The 16,002-nt window shown below is 41.2% G+C and overlaps 1 protein-coding gene across 1 annotated transcript in view; it reads right to left on the bottom strand.

Annotated features, from left to right (window-relative positions):
- The window catches only part of DMD (dystrophin), a 2,235,978-nt gene that overhangs the window by 1,794,949 nt on the left and 425,027 nt on the right, over positions 1-16,002 (bottom strand). The window contains exon 5 of the mRNA XM_052663429.1: positions 7,448-7,540. Coding sequence (XP_052519389.1) covers positions 7,448-7,540 — 93 coding nt within the window. The remainder of the gene's footprint in view (positions 1-7,447; positions 7,541-16,002) is intronic.

Genomic DNA, 16,002 nt, shown 5'->3' with positions numbered 1-16,002 from the left:
GTATTTCCAACTGTCATTCTTCTAACTCAGCTGATGCAGAAATCCATTTTCTAGGTTTCCAGGATGCAGTTGACACCTCACTATGGGACAGACCATCTACATATTCTGTTAAAGGAATAATTACCAGGCTACTTCTTTAATATAAGCCATGCCCCTTATCACATACTTAAAGGAAGCATATAAGTAAGTGTGATTTGTTTTACCACCAAGGGCTTCCCTTTCAGCAAGTGTAAGGTCCATAGACTACCAACATTTGATCAGGTGATGAATATTTACTGTGTATTCTAAATATGACATTTTATTTTGCTTCTTCATCCATGTAGAAGTTAACAAATGCCTTTGGGGAAAATACATATTTTAACATCTCCAGTGTTAGTCATCCTTTTATGAAAGATTCAAAGCAAATTTTAGGATAGACTATTAAATCGAACTTTAAAATACTTGAAAAGGATTTAAGATGATGTTTTGTAAATGTGGTAACGATGTGAAGATGTGAAATCTCTACATACGTTTGTCACCATCCCTTGATAGCTAAATCTATTATGTAGGGGTGGATTATCCAGTTTTCTTAATTCCTTCCTGACCTGCTTATTTAGCCAGTTACTTAGTGAATAAATAGGTCAAATAGTTATGTAAGATATGTCATTTTCCTCCTCATATTTTCAAGTTATAAAATACGCAGCCTCCATGTACAGAGACCGTTGGATGAATCCTGTGCTGAACCAGGGTCGGGATAGCATATACTGGCTCAGGAGCTGTGATGGATTCGCACTGATCAGGCAGCCCTCCCATGATGAATGGGATTCATTTGTGAAATCCTTGGCCAGACTGCCCTCTATGCACATAATGTTAAAGGACGACAGAGTATTCAATCCAAAGCTCCTTTAGCATCGTTATGTCACTAATTCAGCTTATCAGCCTCAGCCTCATTGCTGTTGCTTCTACCTGGGTGCAAATGTTGCTGAGAAAAAAGAATTATGAAGGGCAATGTGAGGTAACAGTTCTTATGCTGCTGCTGCTGTGTCACTTCAGTCATGTCCGACTCTGTGCAACCCCATAGACGGCAGCCCACCAGGCTCCCCCGTCCCTGGGATTCTCCAGGCAAGAACACTGGAATGGGTTGCCATTGCCTTCTCCAATGCATGAAAGTGAAAAGTGAAAGTGAAGTCGCTCAGTCATGTCCAACCCTCAGTGACCCCATGGGCTGCAGCCTACCAGGCTCCTCCGTCCATGGGATTTTCCAGGCAAGAGTACTGGAGTGGGTTGCCGTTTTCTTATATTCCTACATAAAAGACAGTTCCCAAGAAATCTGTATTTTAAGTAGGAAGCAGAACAGGCTCTATCTTAAAAGCAGGACTCCATCTTGGGATGGACTGTGGACTTTGAGCTATATGCCCAGTATCTATGGAAACCACATACCAACTGGAAAACCAGGCCCCCAGAAGGAAGAGCCCCAGGGCTTTCCATCGCCTGCAAGAATACCCTAAACCCTAATTATCTGTGTAACCGAATAGAATCATACACTCTATTATGCTTATTGGGGTATGACCACAAGCCTATTGATAATTGTCCACTGTTAACTACCTAGGCTTAAGGCTTATGAATCACGGGTTAACTTTCATTGTATCTTTCTTTTTCCTTTGTTCAGACTAGTTTCAGGGAATTTTGGGAAAGTGGGTTTGAACACATACACTTAGGGTATATAAGGTCCTTGTCTAAGAGGAGACTCTGCCTTGGGCCTGCTGGTGTAATAAACTGCACTCCACTATCTGCATTGTCCTTCTGAGTGAGTTTGTTTTCCCGGATGTGTGGCTACAACATATTAAGGATCAACCTCAGTCAGACAAGGTTTCCCTGGTGGTTCAGTAGGTAAAGAATCTGCCTGTAATGCAGGAAATGTGGTTCGATCCTTGGATTGGCAAGATCCCCTGGAGGAAGAAATGGCAACCCACTCCAGTATTCTTGCAGGGATAATCCCACGGACAGAGGAACGTAGCGGGCCCCAGTCCACGCAGTCACAAAGTGTCAGATATGACTGAGCGGCTAAGCACACACACACAGTCAGTGAGACACTGAGCTGCTCCTAAGGTGAGTTTTGAAGCAAAAAAAAAAAAAAGTCCCCCACCCTCAGAGCTCATTGCCCCGAGAGTTATTTATAGTTTAAATAACTGTGTGTGGGGGGTGGGGGGGGGTGGGGGGGTGGGTGTATACAGCTATTTTTAAAAGGAAAAAAGAAAAGAAATGTCTTTGAGCACTCATTTTAAAAAAATGACCAGGAGTTAATGGGGCAAAGAAGGTGGGATAGACGTGAAGATGTACTACCAGGATTCTCCTTTAAGGAAGGGGCTTGTTTCTCCAACTGTCATGCGCAGAAGTTACCCCTGAGTCCCCTCAGGAACTACTTGAGTTGCTGAGGCATGTCACCTAAGGTCGCAACCCTCCTAGGACAGCCCACCTATCAACTGATAAAGGGAAACTGTATAAAGACTCAGCCATGTCAGCCCCACTAAGGACAACTCTGAAGACTCATTCTAGCTCCCAGCTTTCCACAGAGTTCAAGAAGGCTCTTGGGTGTGTATCCATTAACATCCTGCCTGCAATCTCAGAGTCTGTGTCCCAGAATCCATCCTGTGACTAAAAGGAGTTACAGCAGAGGGGCATGACTGAAGAGAGGAAGGAGTAGTTTTCTCTTAAGACAAAGAATGGATGGTAGTGTGTGAAAGACCTGCAGAAGACCGGATTACGGCCTGTTTTGCCCAGAAGGCACTAGGTAGGCAGGAAGTTACAGAAAGGGCTTTCAGCAGCACAAAATCCATCTTTCTCTTACCCATATAAGATAATACAAACATTCCAGTGTGCAGGATCCCTACAACTGGGTATTTCTTTGTAGGCAGCCAGCAAAGGTGGGGGCCGACCTGATACCAGCTCAATTTAGTGACTCAACCTGATACTGAGCAAGAACCCTGTGGGACTTCTGGACATAAAAGCCTTCCTGTGTCCCCCATTTCTTAATTACAGGAAATAGGCTTCCTTCAGCCTCCAAACGGAGAAGGCAATGGCAACCCAATCTAGTACCCTTGCCTGTAAAATCCCATGGATGGAGGAGACTGGTAGGCTGCAGTCCATGGGGTCACTAAGAGTCGGACACAACTAAGCAATTTCACTTTCACTTTTCACTTTCATGCATTGGAGAAGGCAATGGCAACCCACTCCAGTGTTCTTGCCTGGAGAATCCCAGGGACGGGGGAGCCTGGTGGGCTGCAGTCTACGGGGTCACACAGAGTCAGACACAACTGAAGTGACTTAGCAGCAGCAGCCTCCAAGACCTTCCCTGAGTTCCAATCAGCAGGTTCAAACAGTTGCTAATTAGGGAAGTAAGGGGATACAGAACAGGGAGGAGCAGTCAAGAAAACAATAGTGCAGCCTTGGGAGCAAGGTCCTAGTTTTCCCTCAAGGGATACATATAACAATGCCTTTGAACTGTTTTGCAGAGACTGAAACCCCTACCAGGTGGAAGAAATTAACAGGTAATGATTGGAAATTGCCCACAAGAACTGTAGACCCCAGACTGGCTGGAACCAGAAGGTTGATGATGCTGATTCCCACGTACCTTCCCTCCAACCAACCAGAAGAAAATCCATGAGCTGATCACACTCTTTTCTTTGAACCTTTACTATAAAACTCCTCACTATGAACCACCCCCCTAGGTATGGTGACAGTTTTGATGGCATAATCCCCCTGTGGCCCCCTTTGCCTGGCAAAGCAATTAAGCTATTCTTTTCTACTTCAGCCAAAGCTCTGTCTCTGAGAATTAATTCTGTGTCTGGGTACAGGGACCGGATTTGCCTTCATTAGCAGGATGTGTTTTTATCTCCAGCTGGTTCCCAGAACTGAGTTGAAACCCCCTCCTCCACAAAAAAAAAATGGTTTCTACTTTTAAAAGATGTAAGAAAGGGACACCTAACACATACTTTCTACTTCACAATTTTGCTCAAAGTTGCTTGCTCCTCAATACAGGCATTATTTTTCTGGCTAATGATTTTATTTAAGTAGAAACTGGAAATCCAGTGATAGAGGAAATGGGATGGACATTCCAGAGTTTCTGCAAGTTCAGAGAGGCCACCATGGTACGAGTAATAGCAAAGTATGTAACACTGGAACCAAAGATTAACATCTTTCCATCACTTCATGTCCTTCTTAACCTGATAGGCCTGGAAAGTGTATTAGGTTGTCCAGAATGTCCTTTAATCTTGACTGAGATTCAAGGGCTTCTTTGACTATTTAACAGGAAAGCAAATACGCACTCTTGGTAAAAATATCTTTTGTGATTCACTGGGTTATTATGAGGAGTACTGAGTGGGGGTAACTCTTTAACAGTGTTTTAGAAGTTTTAGGAGACCAGGACAGTGTGATAGAAGGGAGGGAAGGAGGTAGAGGCTGGGAAGAGTCTACATCCTTGCAATCAAATGGAAATGGTGATGCAAGGACATACAGGGAAAAAAAGACTGTAAGAGACGTCTCAGACCAGGAAAGACTGTAAAAGCATTCCTTCTCTACTGCTCATGTGAAAGTCCTTTCCCGTGATAATTTAAAAACAAAATAAAATAAAAATGAGCACACTCACAAGCAAACAAAGAAAAGATCAGACAGGACGGTTTTGAAACTATTCTGCAGTGAGTTGAGATAAAATTGGAACGGCTTTTGAGGAAATAAGAAAGGATGAGATACTATGAGACACAGTTTGAGTGAGGCATACAATTAAAATAGCCTTCGGGGGCTCTGAGCAAACGTTAAGTCCTCCTGCTGGCTTTGTCATGCCCACCATTTGTGCAACTCAAAGTATTTTCTGCACTCTGGGGTCTCTCTATGAATGAAGGAGGAAACAGAACAGGAAAAGCAGGACTTGAAAGCAGGACTCCATCTTGGGCCGGACTATGGACTTTGAGCTATATGCCCAGTATCTATGGAAACTACATACCAAATGGAAAACCAGGCCCCCAGAAGGAAGAGCCCCAGGGCTCGCTGAAGCCTAAAAGAATACCCTAATTATCTGTGTAACTGAATAGATTCATACATTCTATTATGCTTACTGGGGTGTGACCACAGGCCTATTGATAACTGTCCACTGTTAACTACCTAGGCTTAAGGCATATGATGGCAGATTAATTTTGATTGTCTCTTTCTTTTTCCTTTGTTCAGACTAGTTTCAGGGAACCTTATACACTTAGGGTATATAAGGTTTTCACAAAAAACGGTTGGGGTCCTTGGCTAAGAGGAGACTCTGCCTTGGGCCCGCCGGTGGAATAAACTGCACCCCACCATCTGCATTGTCCTTCTGAGTGAGTTTGTTTCCTGGAATGCGTGGCTACAACATGAACAATTTGTTATAAGATAAAAGGGCTATAAGATAGGGCTATAAGATAAAAACAACTGTTGATAGTCTATTAGAAACATCTGTAGCAATTTTAGAGTCCTATTTATGTCTGTGAGTTTGGTGATAAAAAAGAAGCTTGGGTTCCCTGTGTCTTTTTATTTCATTTTCATAATGCTGAAATTTCATTGTAATTTACATATAGTGGAAAAGCGGGGTTGGGGGGGGTCACACGAGATGGTTCCTTCCTCAAGCTAGTTTGAGAAGTACTGAGCAACAGAAGGAAACCAGTTTGCTGGAGGATCCTATGCTGCCTTGCTGGTTCTATCTGATACCATCGCTATATGAAAAAGGCCCTGAATTGGGAACCTTGGGCTCTTTTGAGCCACTCTCTGCTGTGAGCTGCTATGCTTGTTCTCTCTCTCTCTCTCTCCATATTGCTATAAAATAGGACTAAGCCAGTTCAGAGTGTTGAGAATAAAAAGATATGTGAGTCAATTGGGAGAACAACATGGGTGCTGAGTTGAATAGGTATACCTCTGGTCTACATGCTGCCTGACTCTGAGCAGGACCAATCTACAATTCAAGATGAAAGTCAACCTTACTAAAGGAAGTAGTGGTACCTGCTACAATAGGAATGGGCCTCAAAGATTATATTCAGTGAAAGAAGCCAGATATAAAAGAATACATATTGTATGAGTGCGTTGGGTATGAAATATCCAAAAAGGCACACATACAGAGACAGAAAATAGATGAATAGTTCCTAGGGTTGGGGTGGGAAAGAGGAGTGATGGTAACATGGACATGAGATTTATTTTCAGAATTGTGTAAATGTGCCAAAATTAGATTGTTGTGATGACTGTACTATTCTGTAACTATTCTAAAATTTTTGACAGATTGGGTCAAAATAGTTTGAGAAGCACTGGGCAATACAACTAAACCAACTTGGTATACTTTGAATTTTACACATAGAACAGGTACATTTATGATACATACCTTTGATCTAAAAAAAGCTGTTTTATATTAAAAAAAAATCTCTACTACTAAAAAGAGCCAGCATCTCAATTATCCTCCATTTTTAAAAATATGAGTGGGAAATAAAGCATTATTGCCAAGATATGCCTCTCATGAAAATGCTACTCTGTACTGAGTGCTTTATGGAATTCTTTCATTTAATTCTGATAAGAAATATATATGGTCATTATTTTTTTTTTACTTTTGATAGTAAGGGAATTTTGGTCCAGAAATGGATAACATTATATTCAATGTCACTAAGATGGTAAATGGAGAAGTTAAAACTTAAGCTCATATCAGTCTGAATAAAATATTACATAATCTTCACCAAACCAAATGACTTGTGATCTGTTTTGGTGACCCAACCTACAGGTGTGGGATGGGGAGGGAGGTGGGGGAGATAGGTATACCTATGGCTGATTCATGTTAGTGTATGGCAGAAACCATCACAATATTGTAAAGCAATTATCCTCCAATTAAAAATAAAATATTTTTAAAAAGAAGACCCTTGCTGAGGTGGTTCTGGAAAAACAATACGGTTTCCAAATCAAACTATCAAGTGAGTTTGTGTATATAACAGATATACAGATCACCATATCCCAGTAATCTCTTATTGGCATTAGTTTACATTGAGAATACACACGATTCACAAAGTCTTATTGATTTGATAGTGATTAACAGAAAAAAAAATACTTCTCTTCTTACAAAACCATGTAGATTTACTGTTAGGTGACTTACAGAAGATACATGTTTTTGAAAATAGTTTTATTAACATATTAACAGATTTTTTTGCCTCATTTGTACCCAGTGAAATAAAATTTAGAAAAATACTCCTGCAAATGTGCTAGAACCTGTTTTATAATCTGCTGATACTTCACAATGCAAATGACAATCATCCCAATTTAAAGTGAAGCACTATGGAGATGGGCTTTCCATTGTTAGAGATACACATTTGTTTTGCAGGTCAAGAGCAAAAATGAAAGGAAGGATCAGCAATGTGTTACCTCCCGTTCCACGTACTCCCCCTCCAAAAAAAAAAAAAAAAATCATCAGGATTCTTACCTGCCAATGGAGGATTATATTCCAAATCAAGCCAAGAGTCAATTTATGATTTCCATCTACTATGTCAGAGCTTCCGATATTCACTAAATCAACCTGTTAAAGATAAAGGGAAGCATTTGGAGGAAGCAGACAAAATGACTGTTTGAAAAGAAAGCAAAATGCTAAGGTAATTGCATTTAGCTATTTCCAGAGCCTAAGCAGCATTATAGCTTTTGAAAAATAATCTAAAAATGAAACAAACTGCAATTTGTAACTGCACTTTCTGTAACAAACGAATATCTCCAAACGTTTACAAAGAGGAAATAAATGTACTTTTAGTATATAAATAAATTACTGCAGATTAGAGAGTCCAGTAAGAGTATCTCCAAATAAAATATATAACAAGGCTAATTCATAAAGGATGCCTGCAATTAAGAAGTGCTTCCTAGTACATAATTGAAACTCAAAAAAGACATTTCATCAACCCTTTGATCTAGCTCAAGGGAGTGCTATTGTAATTAGGGGTGACTGCAATTGACTGAAATGTCCTTGCTTTAGAAATACATGTTAGAACTCTACAAAACAATGGGGTTAGGGCTTCCTAGGTAGCTCAGTGGTAAAGAACCTGCCTGCTAACACAGGAGACGCAGGAAATCTGGTTCGATCCCTGGGTCAGGAAGATCCCCTGGAGGAGGAAATAGCAACTCACTTAATTATTCTTGCCTAGGAAATCTCATGGACAGAGGAGCCTGGGGGCGGTGGGCTAGGGAGGGGTGGTACAGTCCATAGGGTCACAAAAATGTTGGACACATGACTTAGGGACTAAACAACAACAATACAAAATGGAGTTAATGGCCAGCTCTCTTTTCTCTATCTGGGAGTAGACTTGGGAATTAAAATCTGGCAGAGTTTTATTTTTTCAAGACAAATCCTGTCTCCTGTCCTTCACACTCCTAACATTTTTAGGTGGAGACAGGTTACACATAAACATCAGGCAAATGAGCCCATGAAAAGGTATTCAACATCACTAGCCATTCATTTCAGTTCTGTTCAGTCGCTCAGTCATGTCTGACTCTTTGCAACCCCATGAATCACATCACGCCAGGCCTCCCTGTCCATCACCAACTCCCAGATTTCACCCAAACCCATGTCCATCGAGTTGGTGATGCCATCCAGCCATCTCATCCTTTGTCATCCCCTTCTCCTCATGCCCCCAATCCTTCCCAGCATTAGGGTCTTTTCCAATGAGTCAACTCTTTGCATGAGGTGGCCAAAGTATTGGAGTTTCAGCTTCAACATATTAGGGAAATGCAAATTATAACCATAAAGAGCTAGCACTACAGACTCATTATAGTGGCAATTTGTGTGTGTGTGTGTGTGTGTGATAATATCAAATGTTGATGAGGATGTAGAGAAATTGGGTCACTCATGCTTTGCTGGCAGAAATGTAAATAGTACTGCTACTCTGGAAAACATTTTGACAGTTTCTTACAAAAATGAACATGTGCTTACCATACAATCCAGGAACTGGGCTCTTAGACATTTATTCAAAGCAATGAAAGCTATGTTTATACAAAACTCTGTTCGCAAGTGTTCATACTAGCTGTATTTGTAACAGTCAAAAACTGGGTACAACCCAGATGCCATTCAAAGGTGAATGGTTAAACATATTGGTACATCCATACCATGGACTACCACTCTGCAATGAAAAGGAACAGCTATTGACAGTTGATACAGGCAGCAACTTAGGTAAATCTCATGGGTATTATGCTGAGTGACAAAAAAAAAAAAAAAGCCAGTAACAAAGGGTTACATGCAGTATGATTCTATTTATATAGCAGCTTTGAAGAGACAAAATGATAGAAATGAAGAACAGAGTAGCAGTTGCCAGAGGTTAGGACCTGGGGTGGGATTGGAGGGGTGGGTGAATGTGTCTATAAAAGGGTAGCACAAGGCATCCTTGTACTGATGGATCTATTCTTCACTTGACTCTGATGATGGATACACAAATGTACACATGTGACAGTGTTGTAAAGAACTAAAAAACATGTGCACATGCACACTGAGGAATATAAATGCTATTGTGGATTGTATCATTGTTGATGTCTATGGTAATATTATAAATAAGGTTAATGTACCACTGGGGTAGAGCTGAGTTAAGGATGCACATATATTATAGCTTATAACTATATGTGAAATTATAATTATCTCAAAAAAAGGTTAACTGAAAAAAAATGAGTATCTAGGGATACTTTAAAAATATATCACATTAAAGCAAATATGCAACTTCAGAATAAGGTCTACAAATGGAAGTGAAACTATCAGAGCAAGCATTGAAAGCTAAGAATTCATTCAGGTTTCTTTCCTTACTTACTATCTTAGGCTCACTGGTGCCTATGGTTATATTTTCTTTTGACTGTCTTCAGGATTCTGTCATTTTGTCTTGTCCTGAGGGCACGGACCTGAGAGAGTTTCCCATTTATCCTCCTCTGGTAGCTTCACTAAATAGCCAAGACTAATTTTGGTTGAACCTTTCATTCTCTCAGGCTCTAAACCCTTACTGTTACACTTAGATTTGTCTTTCCTTCTTGTTTCTTCCTACAGTAACATGGGTTCACTATTTCTCACTCAATGCTAAAATATATTGCTTATCATTCATCTTAATTTTCTAAATGTTATTAACCATAACTTTTAAAACTATGGAGCTATGTGGACAAACAATAAAAAGGTTACTCTTCAGTTTCTTCACCAAATTACTCCCATTTTCTCCCCACATGAAGTTATTTGGAGGTTCAATGGATAATCTAAAACTTAAATTTATGTTTATAAACCAACTATATACAAATTATTGGTGGACTGGCTTAAAACAAATAATTGTTACAGGAAAAAAAAATATAGAATCATTTAAATAAAGATAAAAGACCTAATACAAGTCCATAGTTTAGTACCAAATATAATTTACAGTAGAGGGTATTATTGAGCTATGCTGAAAATTAGATGTGAAGATGATAACACATGGACACTACAGAAAAGTAAGCCTGATAAAAATGGCCAGCATATACAGAGACATTTAAGTAAGGCTCTACTGAAGAGTGGCTGACCAGACATCCTGAAAGCTGGCTAAGATGAAAGACCTTGATTTTCTTGGGTATAAAAAAGTCAAGGTGATACTGCCAGTATAACACATTACAGGTTTGTTGGGAGATGACTTAGGCATTACTGACAAAATGGAGGCATGTCCCCAACCCACTCTCCTCATCAAGCAGGCACGGTCCCGGGATGAAGGAGTTAGGTCTCCATAAATCAAGGCAAATTGGAAGTGGTCAAAAAGGAGATGGCAAGAGTGAACGTCAACATTCTAGGAATCAGCAAACTAAAATGGACTAGAATGGGTGAATGTAACTCAGATGACCATTATATCTACTACTGCAGGCAGGAATCCCTTAGAAGAAATGGAGTAGCCATCATGGTCAACAAAAGAGTCCAAAATGCAATACTTGGATGCAATCTCAAAAACAACAGAATGAGCTCTGTTCATTTCCAAGGCAAACAATTCAATATCACAGTAATCCAAGTCTATGTCCCAACCAGTAACACTGAAGAAGCTGAAGTTGAATGGCTCAATGAAGACCTACAAGAGCTTTTAGAACTAACACCCAAATAAAGACGTCCTTTCCACTACAGGGGTCTGGAATGCAAAAGTAGGAAGTCAAGAAACACCTGGAGTAACAGGCAAATTTGGCCTTGGAATGCAGAATGAAGCAAGGCAAAGACTAATAGAGTTCTGCCAAGAAAATGCACTGGTCATAGCAAACACCCTCTTCCAACAACACAAGAGAAGACTCTACACATGGACATCACCAGATGGTCAACACCAAAATCAGATTGATTATATTCTTTGCAGCCAAAGATGGAGAAGCTCTATACACTCAACAAAAACAAGACCTGGAGCTGACTGTGGCTCAGATCATGAATTCCTTATTGCCAAATTCAGACTTAAATTGAAGAAAGTAGGGAAAACCGCTAGACCATTCAGGTATGACCTAAATCAAATCCCTTATGATTATACAGTGGAAGTAAGAAATAGATTTAAGGGACTAGATCTAGGATAGATAGAGTGCCTGATGAACTATGGACTGAGGTTCATGACATTGTTCAGGAGACAGGGATCAAGACCATCCCCATGGAAAAGAAATGCAAAAAAGCAAAATGGCTGTCTGAGTAGGCCTTACAAATAGCTGTGAAGAGAAGAGAAGTGAAAAGCAAAGGAGAAAAGGAAAGATAAAAGCATCTGAATGCAGAGTTCCAAAGAATAGCAAGAAGATATAAGAAAGCCTTCCTCAGCGATCAATGCAAAGAAACAGAGGAAAACAACAGAATGGGAAAGACTAGAGATCTCTTCAAGAAAATTAGAGATACCAACAGAACATTTCATGCAAAGATGGGCTCGATAAAGGACAGAAATGGTCTGGACCTAACAGAAGCAGAAGATATAAAGAAGAGGTGGCAAGAATACATGGAAGAACTGTACAAAAAAGATCTTCACGACCCAGATAATCACAATGGTGTGATCACTCACCTAGAGCCAGACATCCTGGAATGTGAAATCAAGTGGGCCTTAGAAAGCATCACTATGAACAAAGCTAGTGGAGGTGATGGAATTCCAGTTGAGCTATTTCAATCCTGAAAAATGATGCTGTGAAAGTGCCGCACTCAATATGCCAGCACATTTGGAAAACTCAGCAGTGGCCACAGGACTGGAAAAGGTCAGTTTTCATTCCAATTCCAAAGAAAGGCAATGCCAAAGAATGCTCAAACGACTGCACAATTGCACGCATCTCACATGCTAGTAAAGTAATGCTCAAAATTCTCCAAACCAAACTTCAGCAATACGTGAACCATGAACTTCCAGATGTTCAAGCTGGTTTTAGAAAAGGGAGAGGAACCAGAGATCAAATTGCCAACATCTGCTGGATCATCAAAAAGCAAGAGAGTTCCAGAAAAACATCTATTTCTGCTTTGTTAACTATGACAAAGCCTTTGACTGTGTGAATCACAATAAACTGTGGAAAATTCTGAGATGGGAATACCAGACCACCTGACCTACCTCTTGAGAAACCTATATGCAGGTCAGGAAGCAACAGTTAGAACTGGACATGGAACAACAGACTGGTTCCAAATAGGAAAAGGAGTATGTCAAGGCTGTATACTGTCACCCTGCTTATTTCACTTATATGCAGAGTACATCATGAGAAACGCTGGACTGGAAGAAACACAAGCTGGAATCAAGATTGCCGGGTGAAATCTCAATAACCTCAGATATACAGATGACACCACCCTTATGGAAGAAAGTGAAGAGGAACTAAAAAGCCTCTCGATGAAAGTGAAAGAGGAGAGTGAAAAAGTTGGCTTAAAGCTCAACATTCAGAAAACTAAGATCATGGCACCTGGTCCCATCACTTCATGGGAAATAGATGGGGAAACAGTGGAAACTGTGTCAGACTTTATCTTTGGGGGCTCCAAAATCACTGCAGATGGTGACTGCAGCCATGAAATTAAAAGATGCTTACTCCTTGGAAGAAAAGTTATAACCAACCTAGATAGCATATTCAAAAGCAGAGACATTACTTTGCCGACTAAGGTCCATCTAGTCAAGGCTATGGTTTTTCCTGTGGTCACGTATGGATCTGAGAGTTGGACTGTGAAGAAAGCTGAGCACCGAAGAATTGATGCTTTTGAACTGTGGTGTTGGAGAAGACTCTTGAGAGTCCCTTGGACTGCAAGGAGATCCAACCAGTCCATTCTGAAGGAGATGAACCCTGGGATTTCTTTGGAAGGAATGATGCTGAAGCTGAAACTCCAGTACTTTGGCCACCTCATGTGAAGAGTTGACTCATGGGAAAAGACTCTGATGCTGGGAGGGATTGGGGGCAGGAGAGAAGTGGACTACCGAGGATGAGATGGCTGGATGGCATCACTGACTCAATGGACGTGAATCTGAGTGAAGTCTGGGAGTTGGTGATGGACAGGGAGGCCTGGCGTGCTGCGATTCATGGGGTTGCAAAGAGTCGGACACGACTAAGTGACTGAACTGAACTGAACTTCCTTTCTTTGGCTGAGTTGCCTGGAAAGAATGTTAAGGTACTTATTGTTCTTGAGAGAAGCATGAGAAAGCACAACACCTTCTGCAGTAACCTATAGTAATCTATAAAGTAACCATTGACATTTGTTCAAGGATCTTTACAAAGAATGTTCCAGGATGAGCACATAGGCCACAGCTTGAGGCCAGGGAAGGATTGTTATCTGAGACTTGTTTGTGAGGGGAATGTTTATTTCAAAAGAAGTTTGCTGAGCTTAGGGTTTAAGAACAATTAAGAATAGTTAGAAGCCTTTTTAGGAGTTAGCAGTCTTAAGATGCTATGGGCAAACAGGATTTAGAAAGATAAGAAATAAAAGTGAGTTACAATGTATTCACAGGTTAAGTATAGGACACATAATAGGAAGTAGATAATAGATAGTAAAGCTGATTCTGAGAGAATTGCTGAAGCAGGAACTCCGTTTGTAGGGCAACAATGATTTCTGGAGACAATAAATCTGGGTGGGGAAAACTAAAAATGTCAAACCTCTGACCTAATGCTTTTGTCAAAGTATAAAAGAAAACCTGAAGCTTGAAATAAACATGTAGTCCTGTACCTCAAGTCCGAGGCTACATCATTGTCTGCCAACACCGCTCACCCCTTCAGGCTGATTCCCTAGCTGCTGTAGCTGGACTCTGGCAAGTGGAGCCCTCAAACAGGGACATCTGAAGGGTAAGTAACTTCATGACTGCAACATGGAGTGGTTAGGATTGTACCTGTGGGTGGCCGGCACCCCTCTGCAGTTTAGGCAGGGTGGGGAGGGTACAGAAGGAATAAGAATATTCTCTAGGAAAATGGGTCTCTCTGCATCCAAGAACAGACAAATTTTTATTGAAATATTATTTCACATGTTAGCCCATAGAGGCATTAAAGTAAGCACAGGAAGACTCTAAATTTCTAATTTTTGTCCAAGAGCAATGCCCATGGTTTCCTGAGGAGGGCACCATAAATCTAGAAACCTGGACTAAGGTTGCAGATTGGTTACATATGTTTTATACTTTGCATGGGCCAGAAAAGGTTCCTGTGGATGCTTTTGCTCTGTGCAGTATGATTAGGGACATCCTGGACCCTCGGCATGAGGCTTTTAGACAGCCTATGGGAGAGGCTACAGTGGTGGATGGTGGGTCTCTGCTTTCTGCGCAGATCATGTTTTCTGCCATTGACAGAAAAAAAGAAGGGAGACTCTGCTCTACCTCCAGAAGAGAGGGAGGACTTACAGGATGCTGCAGCCAGGCACCATAGCGAGGCCCCTCCTCCTCTACACAAACCTTTAAAAATTTATGCATCACTTTCTGATTTAAGGTGAGATCGCTGCCACCTCCGTTTGTGCCTCCCAGGGCCCAGGAGTTTCCCACTTTGCCCTCAAAGCCTCCCAGAGCATTGCCTGAGGCTGAGGAAGATAAAGAGTTTTCTGAAACAAAGGAGCTTTTGAAGCAGATGCATGCACAGTACACAGAGAGTGCTTCTTGGAGAAAACCCCCTCGGGGGGCCTCACCCAGGCTAGAAGAGAAGCGGAACAACAGGGGGACTTGGAATTCTCTATGGCCTTTCCAGTAGTCTTTACCAAAACAGAAGGGGGAAGTGAGGAAGAGGGAAAATGGGAACCGGTGCCATATAAGCTACTGAAAGAGCTTAAACAAGCTTGTCATGATTATGGGTCTACCTCCCCCTATACACTCACCCTGCTAGATGCCATGGCTGGAAGGTGGATGACACCATATGATTGGAGAACGGTTGCAAAGGCTTGCCTTCCTGGAGGAGAGTTCCTCCTGTGGTTGGCAGTGCATGATAAGTTGGCTAGACTACAGTCAGCAGAAAACAAAACCTCTAATGACGCACAACTCAGGATAGTGGGATCTGTGGCATTAAAAGGAGATGGATAATATGAATCTAACATAGCCCAAGCAAAGTTGTCTAAAGAAGCACTTAATCAGATTATGGCCATAGGTATCTTGGCATGGAAATCTTTGCCTCCTTCAGATGGAAAGTTATCCACTTTGAGTAATATCAAACAGGGACCTGATGAGAGATATGAAGACTTTGTGGCCAGATTGAAAACTGCTGTAGAAAGAACTATTAAGAGTACTGAGCCAGCAGAGATAGTTCTTAAACAATTGGCTTATGAGAATGCCAGTTCTACCTGTCAGGCATTGCTTAGATCTGTTAGAAGTAAAGGAAGTCTTTGGACTTACATACAGACCTGCCAGGAAGTAGGAACTTCCTTTATGCAGGGAGTGCCTTAGCTGCAGCCTTGAGGGGACAAACTGCTGCCCAAGTTATTCAGGGAATGAGAAAAAAGATTAATCCTAATGGAAACGATTTTACAAATAAAAAGTGTTTCTCTTGTGGCCAAATCGGGTATTTTTGCCGGCAATGTCCTGCCAAACAGGGACAACAAGCCGTGCCAATACAGACTAAAACTAACCCTCCAAAGACACC

The sequence above is a fragment of the Budorcas taxicolor genome, chromosome X (assembly GCF_023091745.1).
Source record: "Budorcas taxicolor isolate Tak-1 chromosome X, Takin1.1, whole genome shotgun sequence".
Classification (NCBI taxonomy): Eukaryota; Metazoa; Chordata; class Mammalia; order Artiodactyla; family Bovidae; genus Budorcas; species Budorcas taxicolor.
This window is presented reverse-complemented; position numbering and strand designations above follow the sequence as displayed.